Source organism: Anas platyrhynchos, chromosome 2 (genome assembly GCF_047663525.1).
Source record: "Anas platyrhynchos isolate ZD024472 breed Pekin duck chromosome 2, IASCAAS_PekinDuck_T2T, whole genome shotgun sequence".
In the NCBI taxonomy this organism is placed as follows: domain Eukaryota; kingdom Metazoa; phylum Chordata; class Aves; order Anseriformes; family Anatidae; genus Anas; species Anas platyrhynchos.
Window position 1 is genome coordinate 737,806 of NC_092588.1, and position 18,979 is coordinate 756,784.

General features: G+C 62.4%; 2 protein-coding genes and 1 non-coding gene across 3 annotated transcripts in view; 1 reads left to right on the forward strand and 2 right to left on the reverse strand.

Moving 5' to 3' along the window:
- CPSF1 (cleavage and polyadenylation specific factor 1) overlaps window positions 1-7,696 on the reverse strand; it is a 139,192-nt gene extending 131,496 nt beyond the window's left edge. The window contains exons 1-12 of the mRNA XM_072034200.1: window positions 7,638-7,696; window positions 6,034-6,213; window positions 5,888-5,915; window positions 3,104-3,237; window positions 2,949-3,029; window positions 2,690-2,841; window positions 1,286-1,432; window positions 1,065-1,204; window positions 873-983; window positions 688-781; window positions 500-587; window positions 289-414 (exon numbers count right to left, since the gene is read on the reverse strand). Coding sequence (XP_071890301.1) covers window positions 289-414; window positions 500-587; window positions 688-781; window positions 873-983; window positions 1,065-1,204; window positions 1,286-1,432; window positions 2,690-2,841; window positions 2,949-3,029; window positions 3,104-3,237; window positions 5,888-5,915; window positions 6,034-6,177 — 1,245 coding nt within the window. The 5' untranslated portion in view covers window positions 6,178-6,213; window positions 7,638-7,696. The remainder of the gene's footprint in view (window positions 1-288; window positions 415-499; window positions 588-687; window positions 782-872; window positions 984-1,064; window positions 1,205-1,285; window positions 1,433-2,689; window positions 2,842-2,948; window positions 3,030-3,103; window positions 3,238-5,887; window positions 5,916-6,033; window positions 6,214-7,637) is intronic.
- Window positions 7,697-11,077: 3,381 nt separating this feature from the next.
- SLC39A4 (solute carrier family 39 member 4) lies at window positions 11,078-18,979 on the reverse strand. Its single transcript, XM_072034115.1, has 6 exons — window positions 18,829-18,979; window positions 18,106-18,195; window positions 17,977-18,025; window positions 14,963-15,115; window positions 12,611-12,798; window positions 11,078-11,377 (listed from the first exon to the last, which is right to left on the reverse strand). Exons 4-6 carry the CDS (start codon window positions 15,093-15,095, stop codon window positions 11,249-11,251), a joined length of 450 nt encoding a protein of 149 aa, XP_071890216.1. The 5' UTR covers window positions 15,096-15,115; window positions 17,977-18,025; window positions 18,106-18,195; window positions 18,829-18,979; the 3' UTR covers window positions 11,078-11,248.
- On the forward strand, window positions 17,091-17,163 carry TRNAR-CCG (transfer RNA arginine (anticodon CCG)). Its single transcript has one exon. It is a non-coding gene; the product is annotated as a tRNA-Arg (tRNA).

An 18,979-nucleotide genomic window follows, 5' to 3' on the forward strand; every position in this document is an offset into this window, starting at 1 on the left:
AGGGGTGACCTCAAGGCTGTGGGGACGTGGCTGTGGGGACAGGGGGATGGTGACCCAGCAGGGGGGGGACAAGGAGATGTCAGGGGCACCACAGTGGGGACACGGAAACCTTGGGGACAAGGTGAGCTTGGGGACAAGGTGACCAAGCCACGTTGGCTCACGACACGGCCACGGGGGTGCACCCACAGTGGTGCCAGGACAATGGGGACGCGGTGACAGGGACGTGGCGGTGGGGACGCGGTGACAATGGGGACCGGGACCCCCTGGGTGTCCCCCCTTGTCCCCAACCTGCTTGTCGGCCACGTCCTTGGCCACGCCGACGGGCGCCTCCTGCAGCTTCTCCGTGTACTTGAGCAGCAGCGAATTGCCCAGGCGGGACCCCAGGAAGAGGTAGCCTGGCTCCAACGTCACCATCTGCGGGTAAAAAGGGGGAGATTTGGGGGGTCCCGGCCACGTGGGATGGACAGGGACAGGGACGGGGACAGCCACGGGGACTCACGCAGGTGGTGAGCACGCTGGCGGCCGCCTTGTCGAAGTGGAAGGAGCGCACGCTCCGCATCCCGTCCGTGATCAGCGTCAGGACGTAGCTGTGGGTAGAAGGACGGGGGGGACAGGGTTTGGGGGGGCTGCGCGGGACCCCCCTCCTGTCCCACCCTGTGTGTGGGGGGGGGGCTGCGTGGCACTCACATCTCCCCCCCCTTCAGCGAGATCACCATCTTGTCGTAGGAGATGAAGGCGGCTTGGGCGCAGTCCAGCGTCAGCTTCACCCCCTCCTGCATGCCTGCGGGGAGCGCGCGGCGTCGGGGGGTGGCACCTCGGGACCCCCACCTCACCCCAAATCCCCCCAAACCCCCCGTGGTGGGGGTCCTTACGCAGCGGGAAGACGGTGGTGCCGGCGGTGAGGCTGTTGAGGGACACGCCGTAGGGCGGCACGCTCTGGTTGAGGTAGAGCAGCGAGTTGACGGCGAAGATCACCACGCCGCCTGCGGGGGGGGGGACAACCGGGCATCAGCGGTGTGTCCCCCTCCCCAAAAAAAAATTAAAAAACCTTCTAGAACCATCACCGATGGGTTTGGGGACGGCCAGAGCCTGCGTGCAGTCGAAGGGCAGGTTGCTGAGGGACCAGATGACCGGGTGCACCTTCTGCATGATGTTGAGCGAGATGGCCACGATGCTGCACGTGTCCTGCCGCACCGCCACGCGCCTGCGGGGCACGGCGTCACCTCCTGCCCTTGGGGGTGTCACATCGTCCCCCCCGACACCGCCCCCAATGCCGCCGCCTTACCCCGGCCAGGTCTGGTTGGGCTCGAAGAGGATGAGGAGGGTGGGCTCGTAGTAGCCGCAGAGGAACTGCATGTCGATGATGTTGAGCAGCTTCTCGTCCAGCTCCCGCACGTCGATGATGTAGCTGGGGAGGAAGCTCGACTTCTGCCTGCGCAACGGGGCGGGGGGGGGACAGGGTCACGGTGGGGCCTCAGAGACCCCCAGATCCAGCCCCAACGTGGACGTGATCTCCCCAGCCCCCCCCAGCCCGTCCTTGGCCCCCCAAGTTGGCCACGGTGGCCAAACTGAGGCATACGTTGGCTATATTGAGACGTGTGTTGGCCGTGTTGGGCCACAACGAGCCACACGTTGACCGTGGTGAGCCACACGTTGGTTGTGTTGGCCACGCTGAGCCGTATGTTGGCCACGTTGAGCCACACGATGGCCGTGTTGGCCACGCTGAGCCGTATGTTGGCCACGTTGAGCCACACGATGGTCATGTTGGCCATAATGAGCCACACACCGGCCGTGTTGAACCACACGTTGGCCGTGCTGAGCCACATCTTGGCCATATTAACTCACACGTTGGCCGTGTTGGCCATAATGAGCCACACGTTGGCTGTGTTGAGCCACACGATGGCCATGTTGGCCACACTGAGCCAAACGTTGACTATGTTGAGCCACAACAAGCCACACATTGACTGTGTTGAGCTACACGTTGGTCATCTTGGCCATGTTGAGCCACATGATGGCCACACTGAACCACAAGTTGGCTGTGCTAAGCCACACGTTGGCTGTGTTGGCCATGCTGAGCCAGATGTTGACCACGTTGAGCCAATAGCTGGCCATGTTGGCCATGTTGGCCATCCTGAGCCACATCTTGGCCATGTTGAGCCACACGTTGACCACCCTGAGCCACGCGCTGGCCATGTTGGCCATAGTGAGCCACACGTTGACCACATTGAGCCAATAGCTGGCCATGTTGGCCATACTGAGCCACATCTTGGCCACACTGAACCATTCGTTGGCCACCCTGAGCCATATCTTGGCCATATTGACTCACACATTGACCATGTTGGCCACAATGAGCCACATATTGGCTGTGTTGAGCCACAGGATGGCCGGGTTGGCCATGCTGAGCCTCATGTTGACCACATTGAGCCACACGTTGGCCATGTTGGCCATACTGAGCCACATGTTGGCTGTGCTGAGCCACATCTTGGCCACATTGACTCACACGTTGGCCATGTTGGCCACGCTGAGCCACACGTTGACCACGTTGAGCCAATAACTGGCCGTGTTGGCCATACTGAGCCACATCTTGGCCACATTGACCCACATATTGACCACGCTGGCCACGCTGAGCCACACGCTGACCCGCGCGTTGGCCACACACCACTTCCACGGCCCCCTGGCCCCCACTCACCCCTCTCCCACCAGCCCCTCGTGCTCGTCAGCCAGCGAGTCGCGGCGGAAGGGCAGCACCACCAGGCGCGTGCCGTAGATCAGCATGACGGCGCAGCGCCCGTCGGGGTCCACGCGCACCTTGGGGATGTGCACGTTCTGCACGAAGCCGTCCTGCGGGCAACCAAATTTAGGGTTGGAGAGGAGGGGGGGGGGTCACTGGGCAACCCCCCAACCCCCCCTAGATGCATTTTTTGGGGGGGGGCAGCCCCCACGCCTACCCGCAGCTCCGGCTCCTCGAAGTAGTGCAGCGAGAGCGTCTTCAGGTCGTGCGTGCCGGGGTCGTACTCCACCACCGAGAGCTGAGGTGGGGGCGTCACGGCGGGGCTGGGGGGCACCCCTGGGTGTGCCCCCCACCCCCAGGACCCCTCCCTACCTTGGCGTCCTTGAAGCTGAGCAGCAGCGCGTCCCGCTTGGCCCCCGCCAGCTGCACGCTGGCCATGGACATGACGTTGCCGAAGAAGGAGAAGGAGGCCACCAGCTCCAGCTTCTCCTTGTGGCCCTTCCCTTCTGCGGGGAGGGGGGGCGAGGATATTGGGGGGGGGGGGGGGGACACAGGACACGGTGTCACCCCCCCCACCCCCCCCCAGCCTCGCCCACCCCTCGTGTTTGGCCACAAAGTTGGTCCAAGGAGGTCAGCACCTCACGGCCATCAACGTCCCGTGACCATCAGCACCCCCGAGGACAGCAGCACCCCAAAAACGCCCCCCCCCTCCCCAAAATCAACCCCCCATGAGACCACCGACACCCCCAGACCAGCAGCACCTTGTGAACACCAGCACCCCCCCAGCCCGCCCATCCAAGACCACCAACACCCCGAGACCACCAGTGCCCTAAGAGCATCGCATCTCAGTAACGTCACACCCCGGCACCCCAAGACCACCGACCCCAAGATCTTCACACCCCAAGACCATCACAACCCCAAAACCAACACCCCAAGACCACCAACCTCCAAGACAACCAACACCCCAACACCATCACACCACAAGACCTTAACACCCCAAGACCATCACGCCCCAAGACCACCAACAAGACCACCAACCTCTAAGACGATCGGCCTCCAAGACCACCAATACCCCAACACCATCGGACCCCAAGACCTTCACACCCCAACACCACCAACCCTTCCAAGACAACACCATCACACCCCAAGACCACCAACCTCCAAGACCACCAACACCCCAACACCATCACACCCTGAGTCCACCAACACCCCAAGACCACCAACACCCCAAGACCATCAAGAAGACCACCAACCTCTAAGACAACCAACCTCCAAGACCCCCAACACCCCAAGACCATCACACCCCAAGACCTTCACACCCCAAGACCACCAACCCTTCCAAGACCTCCAACTTTTAAGACCACCAGCCTTTAAGACCACCAACATCCCAACATCATCGCACCCCAAGACCAGCAACACCCCAAGACCTTCACACCCCAACACCAACACCCCAATACCACCAAGCTCCAACACAACCAACACCCCAAGTCCACCAACACCCCAAGACCACCAACAAGACCACCAACCTCTAAGACAATAGGCCTCCAAGACTACCAACACCCCAACACCATCGGACCCCAAGACCTTCACATCCCAACACCAACACCCCAAGTCCACCAACACCCCAAGACCATCACCAAGACCACCAACCTCCAAGACAACCAACACCCCGACACCATCGCACCCCAAGACCTTCACACCCCAACACCATCACCCCAACACCATCACCCCAAGACCTTCACACTCCAACACCAACACCCCAAGTCCACCAACACCCCAAGACCATCACCAAGACCACCAACCTCTAAGACAACCAACCTCCAAGACCCCCAACACCCCAAGACCATCACACCCCAAGACCACCAACCACCAAGACCATCATCCCCCCCAGACCACCAATGTCCCAAGGCCTTCACAGTCCAACACCAACACCCCAAGACCACAACACCCCAAGACCACTAACACCCCAAAACCATCACCAAGACCACCAACCTCCAACACAACCAACCTCCAAGACCCCCAACACCCCGACACCATTGCACCCCAAGACCTTCACACCCCAAACCCACCACAACCCCAAAACCAACACCCCAAGACCACCAACCTCCAAGACAACCAACACCCCAACACCATCACACCCCAAGACCATCGTGCCCCAAGTCCACCAACACCTCAAGACCACCACCAAGACCACCAACCTCTAAGACAATCGGCCTCCAAGACCACCAACACCATCAGACCCCAAGACCATCACACCCCAACACTACCAACACCCCAAGACCATCAACCTCCTGACAACATCACACCCCAAGAACACCAACACCCCAAAAAACAACACACCCCAAGACCATCAACCCTTCCAAGATGACCAACACCCCAACACCATCACACCCCGACACCACCATGCCCCAAAACCATCAACCCTTCCAAGGCAACACCATCACACCCCAAGACCACCAACCTCCAAGACCACCAACACCCCAAGACCATCAAGAAGACCACCAACCTCTAAGACAAACAACTTTTAAGACCACCAACATCCCAACATCATCGCACCCCAAGACCAGCAACACCCCAAGACCATCACACCCCAACACCAACACCCCAAGTCCACCAACACCCCAAGACCATCACCAAGACCACCAACCTCTAAGACAACCAGCCTCCTAGACCACCAACATCACAACACCATCGGACCCCAAGACCTTCACACCCCAAGACCACCAACACCCCAAGACCATCAACAAGACCACCAACCTCCAAGAAAACCAACCTCCAAGACCCCCAACACCATCGCACCCCAAGACCATCACACCCCAAGACCACCAACCACCAAGACCATCATCCCTCCCAGACCACCAATGTCCCAAGACCTTCACACCCCAACACCAACACCCCAAGACCACCAACCTCCAAGACCACCAACACCCACACCCCAAGTCCACCAACACCCCAAGACCATCACCAAGACCACCAACCTTTAAGACCCCCAAACACCCCGACACCATCACCCCCCAACACCTTCACACCCCAAAACCATCACACCCCAACACCTTCACACCCCAAAACCCACCACCACCCCAACACCCCCCACCCTCCCCACCCCCCCTGCCCTCCCCCAGGGACCTCAAAGTGTTGGGTGCCCCCTCCACCTACCCGCGTTCCTGTCTCCTTTCACCCCGCTCTGCAAGAACAACACAACCATCAACCACCACAAACACCCCAAAAACCCCAACGGGGTGACCCCGCCCACCCCCAAATTGCTCATTTTTGGGGTGAAAGGGGGCGTTTTTGGGGCTGACCTCGGCGTCGTGGTTGAGGCGGTAGACGTAGAGCTGGGAGGTGCCGGCCACCACCAGGTTGCGCTCGGCGTTGGAGAAGAAGTTGCAGTACATGGAGAACTCCAGCCCCGTGGGGGGGTGGGCTTGCTTGTACACCGCGTACATGGCCGCCGAGACCCCCCCCCAGCCCCAAAAAACAGCCTGGGGAGAGAGGGGGGGGAATCGGGGAGCGCTGGGGGGAGAGGGCCCCAGAATTTTGGAATTGACATCTCCCCCCCAGAAAAATTCCCAGTTGGGTTAAGGTCCCAGTCCTATAAATTTTAGGGGGGAAGAGGTCCCCAAAATTTTGGAATTTTGAGACATCTCACCCCACAAAAATTCCCGGTTGGGTTAAGGTCCCAGTCCTATAAATTTTAGGGGGGAAGAGGTCCCCAAAATTTTGGAATTTTGGGACATATTCCCCCCAAAAAAATTCCCAGTTGGGTTAAGGTCGCAGTCCTATAAATTTTAGGGGGGAAGAGGTCCCCAAAATTTTGGAATTTTGAGACATCTCACCCCACAAAAATTCCCGGTTGGGTTAAGGTCCCAGTCCTATAAATTTTAGGGGGGAAGAGGTCCCCAAAATTTTGGAATTTTGTGACATATTCCCCCCCAAAAAATTCCCAATAGGGTTAAGGTCCCAGTCCTGTAAATTTTAGGGGGGGGGGAAATTGGGGAGCGCTGGGGGAAGAGGTCCCCAAAATTTTGGAATTTTTTCCCAGTTGGGTCAAGGTCCAGCCCCCATAAATTTTGGGGAAGGGGGGGGGAATTGGGGAGTGCTGGGGGGAGAGATCCCCAAAATTTTGGAATTTTGGGACGTCTTCCCCCAAAAAAATTCCCAGCTGGGTCAAGGTCCCGCCCCCGTAAATTTTGGGGTCTTGTGGATCTGCAGAACCCCCCCCTGCCATGTGTGACCCCCCCCTCAATTTTTGGGGTCCCTCGGCTCCTTAACCCTCCCCTTGTGTCCCCCTCCCCCTAAATTTAGGGGTCCCACAGCTCCTTAACTGCCCCCCCCAAAAAAATTTGGGGGTCCCATGGCTCCTCACAGCCCCCCCCCCCAAAACATCCCCCCCCAGACAAATTTTGGGCTCCTCAGACCCCCCCTCCAATGTCCCCCCCCCTCAATTTTGGGGTCCCAAAGCTCCTTAACCCCTCCCCCATCACACATCTGCCCCCCCCCCAAAAAAATTTTGGAGCTCCTCAGAGCCCCCCCCAAATTTTTGGCCCCCCCCAGGCTCCCCCCCAAATTTTGGGGTCCCACAGCTCTGCAGAGCCCCCCCCCTAAATTTTGGGGTCCTACATCCCCTTAACCCCCCCCACACCCACATCTTCCCCTCCCCTAAAATGTGGGAGCTCCTCAGCCCTCCCCCAGCCCCCCCCCAAAATTTTAGGGCCCCCAGAGCCCCCCCCCCCCGCCAAATTTGGGGCCTCCCAGCTCCTTAAGCCCCCCCCCGGCGCCCCCCTCCCCCCAAATTTAGGGCCCCCACGGCTCCTTGACCCCCCCCCACTGCCCCCTCCCCACATTTTGGGGACCCTCGCCCCCCCCCCAAATTTTGGGCCCCCCCCAGCGCCCCCCCCCCGCTCACCGCCGCGCTCCCACGCGCGGGCCGGAAGTCGACCAGCGAGAGGCCGGAAGTGGGCGGGGCGGGCGGGCCCTTGGGGGGGGTAGAGCGGCCGCTCTAGCCGATACCATAGAGACGTCGGTCCTCCGGCGGAGCCTATAGGGGCTGCGCCTATGGGGCCTGGAGCTATGGGGGCTGCGCCTATGGGGTCTGCATCCTATGGGGCTGCATCATCTATAGGGGCTGCATCTATAGGGTCTGTGCCTATAGGGGCTGCATCTATAGGGGCTGCATCCTATAGGGCCCTGGATTATATAGGGTCTGCACCCCTAGGGACCTGCATCCTATAGGGTCATGCATCCTATAGGGGCTGCATCTATAGGGGCTGCACCTATGGGGGCTGCATAATCTATAGGGGCTGCATCTATAGGGTTTGCATCATCTATGGGGTCTGCACCCCTAGGGACCTGCATCCTATAGGGTCATGCATCCTATAGGGCCCTGGGTTATAGGGGCTGCATCTATAGGGCCATGCATCCTATAGGGGCTGCATCCTGTAGTGGCTGCATCTATAGGGTTTGCATCATCTATGGGCTCTGCATCTATAGGGTCATGCATCCTATAGGGGCTGCATCCTATGGGGTCTGCATCTATGGGGTCATGCATCCTATAGGGGCTGCATCTATAGGGTTTGCATCGTCTATGGGGTCTGCACCTATAGGGTCTGCACCATCTATGGGGTCTGCACCCCTAGGGACATAGGGACCTATAGGGTCATGCATCCTATAGGGTCTGTGCCTATAGGGTCTGCATCATCTATGGGGTCTGCATCTATGGGGTCCTGCATCCTATAGGGTCTGTGCCTATAGGGGCTGCATCCTATAGGGTCTAGATCTATAGGGTTTGCATCGTCTGTGGGGTCTGCGCCTCTAGGGACCTGCATCCTATAGGGGCTGCATCCTATAGGGTCTACATCTATAGGGTTTGCATCATCTATGGGGTCTGCACCCCTAGGGACTTAGGTACCTATAGGGTCATGCATCCTATAGGGCCCTGGATTATAGGGGCTGCACCTACAGGGGCTGCATCTGTAGGGGCTGCATCATCTATAGGGGCTGCATCTATAGGGGCTGCACCTATGGGGGCTGCATCTATAGGGTCTGTGCCTATAGGGGCTGCATCCTATGGGGGCTGCATCTATAGGGTCTGTGCCTATAGGGGCTGCATCCTATGGGGTCTGCATCTATAGGGGCTGCATCCTATAGGGTCATGCGTCCTATAGGGTCTGCACCTATAGGGTTTGCATCTATAGGTTCTGCATCATCTATGGGGTCTGCACCCCTAGGGACCTGCATCCTATAGGGTCATACATCCTATAGGGGCTGCATCTATAGGGTCTGCATCATCTATAGGGGCTGCATCTATAGGGTCATGCATCCTATAGGGTCCTGGATTAAAATGGGCTGCACCTACAGGGGCTGCATCTATAGGGTCATGCATCCTATAGGGTCTGTGCCTATTGGGTCTGCATCATCTGTGGGGTCTGCACCCCTAGGGACCTGCATCTATAGGGTCATGCATCCTATAGGGTCTGTGCCTATTGGGTCTGCATCATCTGTGGGGTCTGCACCCCTAGGGACCTGCATCTATAGGGTCATGCATCCTATAGGGGCTGCATCCTATAGGGGCTGCATCTATAGGGGCTGCACCTGTGGGATCTGAATCCTATAGGGTCTGCATCCCATAGGGCCCTGGGTCTACAGGGTCTGCACCCATGGGGTCCTGCATCCTATAGGGGGCTGCACCTATTGGGGCTGCATCATCTGTGGGGTCTGCGTCTATAGGGGTTGCATCTATGGGGTCTGTAGCTTATAGGGGGCTGCAGCTATGGGGTCTGAATCCTATAGGGTCTGCACCTATAGGGACCTGCATCTATAGGGTCTGCATCCCATAGGGGTCTGCATCCTATAGGGGGCCTGCAGCCTATGGGGTCCACACCCCACAGAGACCTCGTGCCCCACAGAGACCCCGCACCCTATAGGACCGCTACCCCTATAGGGCTGCGCTCTATGGGGCCCTGCACCCCACAGGTCCCCTACAGCCCATATGGGCCCCACCACCCCCCAGGAGCACCCTATGGGGCACCCTATGGGGCACCCTATGGGGTCCCCGTGCCCCATAGCGGGGCAGCCCCCGGGCACAACGCCCCCACCCCACACACAGCTGCGCCCCATAGTGCCCCACATCCAGGGGGCTGTGCCCTATAGAGCTGCTGTGCCCCATAGTACCTCTGTGCCCCATAGCGCTCCCCTGCCCCATAGAGCTCCTCTGCCCCATAGAGCTCCTCTGCCCCACAGGGCTCCTCTGCCCCATAGCACCCCTGTGCCCCATAGCACCCCTGTGCCCCATAGGGCTCTTGTGCCCCATAGAGCTCCTCCACCCCATAGCACCCTGTGCCCTATAGCACCCCTGTGCCCCATAGCGCTCCTCTGCCCCATAGATCTCTTGTGCCCCACAAGGTTCCTCTACCCCACAGAGCTCCTCGGCCCCATAGCACCTCTGTGCCCCATAGCACCCCATGCCCCATAGGGCTCTTGTGCCCCATAGCGCTCCTCTACCCCATGGAGCTCCTCCACCCCACAGCACCCTTGTGCCCCACAGCACCCTGTGCCCCATAGCACCCCTGTACCCTATAGTGCCCTGTGCCCCATAGAGCTTCTCTGCCCCATAGGGCTCCTCTGCCCCATAGATCTCTTGTGCCCCACAGGGTTCCTCTACCCCACAGAGCTCCTTGGCCCCATAGCAGCCCTGTGCCCCATAGCACCCCATGACCCATAGCGCTCCTGTGCCCCATAGAGCTCTTCTGCCCCACAGGGCTCCTCTGCCCCATAGCACTCCTCTGCCCCATAGATCTCTCGTGCCCCATAGTGTTCCTGTGCCCCATAGCGCCCCTGTACCCTATAGCACCCCTGTGCCCCATAGAGCTCCTCTGCCCCATAGATCTTTTGTGCCCCACAGGGTTCCTCTACCCCATAGAGCTCCTCGACCCCATAGCACCCCTGTGCCCCATAGCGCTCCTGTGCCCCATAGCACTACTCTGCCCCATGGAGCTCCTCCACCCCATAGGACCCTGTGCCCTATAGCACCCCTGTGCCCCATAGCACCTCTGTGCCCCATGGAGCTCCTCTGCCCCACAGGGCTCCTCTGCCCCATAGCACCCCATGCCCCATAGCACTCCTCTGCCCCATAGCACTCCTCTGCCCCATAGATCTCTTGTGCCCCACAGGGTTCCTCTACCCCACAGAGCTCCTCGGCCCCATAGCACCCTGTGCCCCATAGCATCCCTGTGCCCTATAGCACCCCTGTTCCCCACAGCGCTCCCCCACCCCACAGATCCCCCCCTGCCCCCCAGCACTGCCCCACAACCTCCCCCCACCCCCCAGCCCCACGGAGGTGCCACCCCATCCCTCTGCAGCTTTATTTGGGGCGCCCTTCACCCACCCTGGGTGGGGGGAGCACACAATGGGGGGGGGGGTTCACATCCAGGTATCCGCGTGTCCACGCGTCCGTGGGGCCGTGTCCGTGTCCGTGGGTCCGTCCGTGGGGCCGTGTCCGTGGGTCTGTCCGTGGGGCGCTCAGAGCTCGATGCTCTCCTCGTAGAGCGCCAGCAGCAGCAGCAGCCCCCAGCCCCCCAGGAGCCCCACGTTGTGCAGGGCGAACAGCAGCCACGGCCGCGGGTCCCGCACGCGCAGCATCGCCGGCAGCTGGGGGGGGGACACGGGGACATGTTCCATGTGTGGCACATGTGTGGGACATGTGGGGCACACACATGGTGTGTGGCACGCGGGGCGTGGCGCACACACGGCACATGGAACGCACACGGTGTGTGGCGCACGGCATGCGGCACATGCATGGCACGTGGCACGTGGTGTGTGGCACATACATGGCACACGGTGCATGGCACACGGTGCATGGCACACGCTCAGAACACGCATGGCACATGGGACGTGGCACACGGTGCGTGGCGCACACATGGCACATGGAATGCACAGGGTGTGTGGTACACAGCATGCAGCACACGCATGGCACGTGGCACACGCATGGTGCATGGAACACAGCACGCAGCACATGCATGGCATATGGCACATGGTGCATGGCACATACATGGCACACGGCACATGGCACACGCACAGAACACGCACAGCACATGGGACACAGCACACAGTGCATGGCACGCAGCACACGGCATGCACTAGGTGCATGGCACATGCATGGCACATGGCACATGCATGGTGCATGGAACACAGCATGCGGCACATGCATGGCACGTGGCACATGGTGCATGACACACACATGGCACACGCATGGTGCATGGAACACAGCACATGGCACATTCATGGCAAGTGGCACATGGTGCATGGCACACACATGGCACATGGCACACATTACTTGGCACACACATGGTGCATGGCACACGACACGCAGCACATGCATGGCACATGGTTCATGGCACACACATGACACATGGCACACGCATGGCGCACGGGCACACGGCACACAGCACACACATGACACACGCGTGACACACGCATGACACACACGTGTGACACGCATGACACACGCATGACACACACATGACACACGCGTGACACACACGTGACACACACATGACACACGCGTGACACACATGACACACACATGTGACACACACGACACACACATGACACACACATGACACACACGTGACACATACATGACACACACGTGACACACGCGTGACACATACATGACACACACATGACACACACATGACACACACATGTGACACACACATGACACACACATGACACACACGTGACACACACATGACACACACATGACACACACTTGACACACACGACACACACATGTGACACACACACGACACACGCGTGACACACACATGACACACACATGACACACACATGGCACACGCCTGACACACGCGTGCCCCTCACCATGTCGCAGAGGGCGACGTAGAGGAAGAAGCCGGTGGCGACGGTGAAGATCCAGGCCTGGAAGGCGGCGCCGGTGGCGATGGCGAGGGCGAGGTAGAGCCCCAGGAATGCGGGCAGCGCGCTCAGCGCGTTCAGCAGCAGCGCCCGGCGCACGCTCAGCCCCGCGTGCAGCAGAGCCGCGAAGTCGCCTGCGGGGAGGGGGCGGCGGAACCCGGATCAGGGACCCCCTCGGGGACCCGCGGCGACCCACGGTGACCCAAATCAGCGACCCACACTGACCCACACTGACCCACATTGACCCATATCACCCCACATTGACCCACATCGCCCCACATCAGTGCCCCATGGTGACCCACATTGCCCCACATTGACCCACATCGCCCCACAACAGTGCCCCACATTGCCCCACATTGCCCCACATCAACCCACATTGACCCACATTGACCCACATTGACAACCCCACATCAGTGCCCCATATCACCCCACATCATCCCATATCACCCCACATTGACCCACATCACCCCACAACAGTGCCCCACACTGACCCACATTGACCCACATTGAGCCACATTGACCCATATCACCCCACATCGCCCCACGTTGACCCACAGTGTCCCAAATCAGTGCCCCACATTGAGCCACACTGACCCACACTGACCCACATTGACCCACATCGCCCCACATTGACCCACATCGCCCCACATCAGTGCCCCATGGTGACCCACATTGCCCCACATTGACCCATATTGCCCCCCATTGACCCACAGTGTCCCAAATCAGTGCCCCACATTGAGCCACATTGACCCACACTGACCCACATTGACCCACACTGACCCACATCACCCCACAACAGTGCCCCACATTGACCCACATTGACCCACACTGACCCATATCACCCCACATTGACCCGCACTGACCCACACTGACCCACAGCGACCCACATTGACCCATATTGCCCCACAGTGTCCCAAATCAGTGCCCCACATTGACCCACGTTGATCCACATTGACCCACATCGCCCCACATCATCCCACAATGCCCTCAACATTGACCCACACTGAGCCACATTGACCCACATTGACCCACACTGACCCACACTGACCCACATTGCCCCACATTGACCCATATTGCCCCCCATTGACCCACAGTGTCCCAAATCAGTGCCCCACGTTGACCCATGTTGACCCACATTGCCCCACATCACCCCACATCAGCACCCCATATCACCCCACATTGACCCACATTGACCCACATTGACCCGCAGTGTCCCAAATCAGCGCCCCACACTGACCCACACTGACCCACATTGAGCCACATTGACCCATATCACCCCACATTGACCCACATCACCCCACAACAGTGCCCCACACTGACCCACATTGACCCATATCGCCCCACATCAGTGCCCCACATCGCCCCACATTGACCCACACTGACCCACATTGCCCCACATTGACCCCCAAACACCCCTACCCCAAACGCCCCCACCCCAAATATCCCCCCCACATGCCCCCACCCTAAATACCCCCCAAGTGCCCTCACCCCAAGTACCCCTACCCCAAACACCGCCACCCCAAACACCCCCACCCCAAATACCCCCACCCCAAACACCCCCACCCCAGGTATCCTCACCTTAAATGCCCCCCACCCCAAATATTCCCCCCAAATACCCCCACCCCAAACACTCCCATCCCAAGTGCCCCCCACCCCAAGTTCCCCCCCCCAAACACCCCCCACCCCAAATGCCCCCACCCCAAACACCCCCACCCCAAACACCTCCCCCCCAAATACCCCCACCCCAATCACCCCCACCCCAAATAACCCCACCCCCAGCACCCACACCCCCATGCCCCATTGCACCCCAAATGCCCCCACCCCAAACACCCCCACCCCCAACACCCTCACCTTAAATACCCCCCACCCCAAATATTCCTCCCAAATACCCCCACCCCAAACACCCCCACCCCAAATGCCCCCACCCCAAATATCCCCCCCACATGCCCCCACCCCAAGTACCCACACCCCAAACACCCCCCACATTTCCCCCAACCCTAAATAGCCCCCACCCCAAATATCCCCCCCAAACACCCCCACCCCAAGTGCCTCCACCCAAAATATCCCCCCCACATGCCCTCACCCCAAACACCCCCACCCCAAATATCCCCCCAACTGCCCCCACCCCAAGTTCCCCCACCCCAAGTACCCCCACCCCAAATACCCCCACCCCAAAACACCCCCACCCCAAGTGCCCCCACCTCAAGTTCCCCCCCACCCCAAGTACCCCCCCCATGTCCCCCCCCAGGTACCCCCCCCCAGGTGCCCCCCCCCCACGCCCCCCCCACGCCCCCGTACCCAGCTCGTGTGGCAGCTCGTGGCACAGGACGGCGATGGCCGTTCCCAGCCCGGTTCTCCAGGAGGTGCCGAAGGCGGCCCCCAGCGCCAGCCCGTCCGCCAGGTTGTGCAGCGCGTCCCCCAGCGTCACCATGCACGGCAGCGCCCGCAGCTCTGCAAGGCACCCAAGGGTGGGCCTCAGCACCCAAGGGTGCCCCCAACACACCCTGAGCCTCCGGCACCCAAGGGTGGCCCCCCAGAACCCACAGGTAGCCCCCATCCATCCTGACCCACTCAGCACCCAAGGGTGCCCCCACTCCACCCTGAGCCTCCAGCACCCATGGGTGGGCCCTCAGCACCCAAGGGTGCCCCCTTCAACCCTGACCTCTTCCAGCACCCATGGGCGCCTCTACTCCACCCTGAGCCTCCAGCACCCATGGGTGGCCCTCCAGAGTCCATGGGTAGCCCCCACCCATCCTGACCCCCTGAGCACCCATGGGTGCTCCTCTCCAACCCTGACCCCCCTCTGCACCCAGGGGTGCCCCCAACACACCCTGAGCCTCTGGCACCCAGGGGTGGCCCCCCAGCACCCAAGGGTGCCCCCACTCCGTCCTGAACCCCCAGCACCCATGGGTGGCCCCACAGCACCCATGGGTGCTCCTCTCCATCCCTGACCCCCCTCTGCACCCAAGGGTGCCCCCACTCCATCCTGAACCCCCAGCACCCATGGGCGGCCCCCCAGAACCCACAGGTAACCCCCACCCACCCTGACCTCTCCCAGCACCCAAGGGTGCTCCCCTCCAACCCTGCCCCCCCCCATCACCCACGGGTGTCCCCCCAGCACCCAAGGGTGCTCCCACCCCACCTTGATGCCCCCAGCACCCATGGGTCCTCCCCTCCAACCATGCCCCTCCCCATCACCCACGGGTACCCCCCACCCCCCAGACCCCCCCAACCCCCCCCCAGACCCCCCCCAGCACCCAAAGGTGCCCCCCCAGCACCCACGGGTGCCCCCCACCCCACCCTGACCCCCCCCCAACCCCTGGGTGCCATCACCCACCCTGACCCCAGCAAGCACCCATGGGTGCCCCCACCCCCCAGACCCCCCCCAAACCCCTTCCAGACCCCCTCCAGCACCCAAGGGTGTCCCCCCAGCACCCAAGGGTGCCCCCCACCCCTCCCTGACTCCCCTCAACCCCTGGGTTCCCCCACCCACCCTGCCCCTCCCCATCACCCATGGGTGTCCCCCCATCACCCAGGGTACCCCCCCCCCCCCAGACCCCCCCAAACCTCACCCAGACCCCCCCCAGCACCCAAGGGTGTCCCCCCAGCACCCATGGGTGCCCCCCACCCCACCCTGACCCTCCCCCAACCCCTGGGTGCCATCACCCACCCTGCCCCTCCCCATCACCCACAGGTACCCCCCACCCCCCAGACCCCCCCAAACCCCTTCCAGACCCCCCCCAGCACCCATGGGTGCCCCCCACCCCACCCTGACCCCCCCCCCAACCCCTGGGTGCCGTCACCCACCCTGACCCCAGCAAGCACCCATGGGTGCCTCCACCCCCCCAGATCCCCCCAAACCCCACCCAGACTTCCCCCATCACCCAAGGGTGCCCCCCCAGCACCCATGGGTGCCCCTCACCCCACCCTGACCCTCCCCAAACCCTGGGTTCCCCCACCCACCCTGACCCCTCCCAGCACCCATAGATGCCCCCACCCACCCTGACCCCACTGAGCACCCATGGGTGTCCCCCATCACCCATGGGTAGCCCCCACCCCACCCTGATCCCCTCAGCACCCAAGGGTGCCCCCACCCCACCTTGATGCCCCCAGCACCCATGGGTGCTCCCCTCCAACCATGCCCCTCCCCATCACCCACAGGTACCCCCCACCCCCCAGACCCCCCAAACCCCTTCCAGACCCCCCCCAGCACCCATGGGTGCCCCCCACCCCACCCTGACCCCCCCCCAACCCCTGGGTGCCATCACCCACCCTGACCCCAGCAAGCACCCATGGGTGCCCCCACCCCCCCAGACGCCCCCCAGCACCCAAGGGTGCCCCCCCAGCACCCATGGGTGCCCCCCACCCCTCCCTGCCCCCCCCCCCCAGCCCCTGGGTAGGGCCCTAGTGGCTGCAGGCGCCCACCGGCCCAGTGGCCTAATGGACAAGGCATCAGCCTCCGGAGCTGGGGATTGTGGGTTCGAGTCCCACCTGGGTCGGCTGCTTTTGGTGCCGGGGGGGGGGCCCAATTTGGGGGGGGGGGGGGGCTTGAAATTAATGGAGGGGGTCCCCAGGGTGTCCCCTAGGGGTTAAGGGGGGGGGAGGTGAGGTGTTTGGGGGGGTCTTCATGGGGGGGGTGGGGGCCTGGGAGGGGGGGTTTTGGGAGTGGGGGGGGAAGGGTTCTGGGGGGGGGGGCACTGTGGGGTGATGGGGGGGTCCCTACAGTGGGGGGGGTCCCTGATAGTAGGGGGGAGGGGGTCTTTGGTAGTGGGGGGGGTCCCTGAAGTGGGGGGGGATCCATAAAGTGGGGGGGGTCCCTGATAGTGGGAGGGGGGGCGTCCCTAAAGTGGGGGGGTCCCTGGTAGTGGGGAGGGGTCTCTGATGGTGGGGGGGGGTCCCTGATAGTAGGGGGGGGTCCCTAAAGTGGGGGGGGTTCTCTGATAATGGGGGGGGTCCCTGAAGTGGGGAGGGGTCTCTGATGGTGGGGGGGGGTCCCTAAAGTAAGGGGGGGGTCCCTAAAGTGGGGGGGGGTCTAAGGGGGACGTGGGGGGTCGCTGAGGGTCTTATTTGTGGCTCCTGGGGGGCCATGGGGGGGGCTGGGGTGTGGGGGGGGGGCACCGGGGGGTCCTTTTGGGGGGGGGTCCTTGGGGTGGGGGGGGGCAGGGGGGGTGCTGTGGGGGGGCTCTGGGTCCCAATGCAGCTCCATGTGGAGACCCCCATGTCATTGGGGGGGGGGGCATGGGGGGGTCCTCAGGGGGTGCTGGGGTCCTGGGGGGGGGCTTTTTTTTTGGGGGGGGTCCCCCCTCACCCACCTTGCTTCCTCAGCTCCTGCTCACTCTGGCTCAGGGGGGGCTCCTCCACCTGGGAGGGGGGGGCACAGGATGGGCGTCGCGACCCCCAGCCCCCCCCCCGACCCCCCCCCACGCCCCCCCCCCACTCACCAGCTCGCTGCACGAGGTCCCCTCCAGCTGCTTGCGGCGCTCCCCGGCGCAGAGCTGCAGCCCCCCGGGGGGGTCGCTGTGAGACCCCTCCTGGACCCCCCCCCCAAAACGTCAGTGCTGCCCCCCCGGGACCCCCAGGTGCCCCCCAGGTGCCCCCCAAATCCCCGTGCCCCCCAGCCCCTGTATAGCCCCCAGGGGTCCCATAGCCCCCCAGGTGCCCCCCCAGCCCCTCCAAGCCCCCAGGTGCCCCCCAGGTGCCCCCCAAGCCCCCCAGATACCCCCAGGTGCCCCCCACTCCCCAGGTGCCCCCCAGGTGCCCCCCAAGTGCCCCCAGGTGCCCCCCAGCCCCTCCAAGCCCCCCAGGTGCCCCCCAGCCCCCAGCTGCCCCCCAGGTGCCCCCCAACCCCTCCAAGCCCCCCAAGGTGCCCCTAAGATGCCCCCCAGCCCCCAGGTGCCCCCAAGTCCCTGTGCCCCCCAGCTGCCCCCCCCAGCCCCTCCAAACCCCCCAGGTACCCCCTGGTGACCCCCAGGTGCCCCCCAGGTACCCCCCAGGTACCCCCCAACCTCTCCAAACCCCCCAGCTGCCCCCAAGGTGCCCCCCAACCTCTCCAAACCCCCCAGGTGCCCCCAGGTACCCCTAACTGCCCCCAGCAGCCCCCCACCCCCCACCCCCACCCCCCTGACCCCCCCCATTGCCCCCCCACTCCCCCCACCCCCCCTCACCTTGTGCCCCCCGGGCGCCAGGAGGCCGAGCAGGGACTCGAGCAGGAAGAAGCCGTAGAGCCCCCCCAGCACCGCCACCAGCTGCCAGATCACCTCGCCCCCCCCCCGCGTGCGCGTGCCCCCCGGCCTCGTGCGAGTGCAGCTGCAGAAA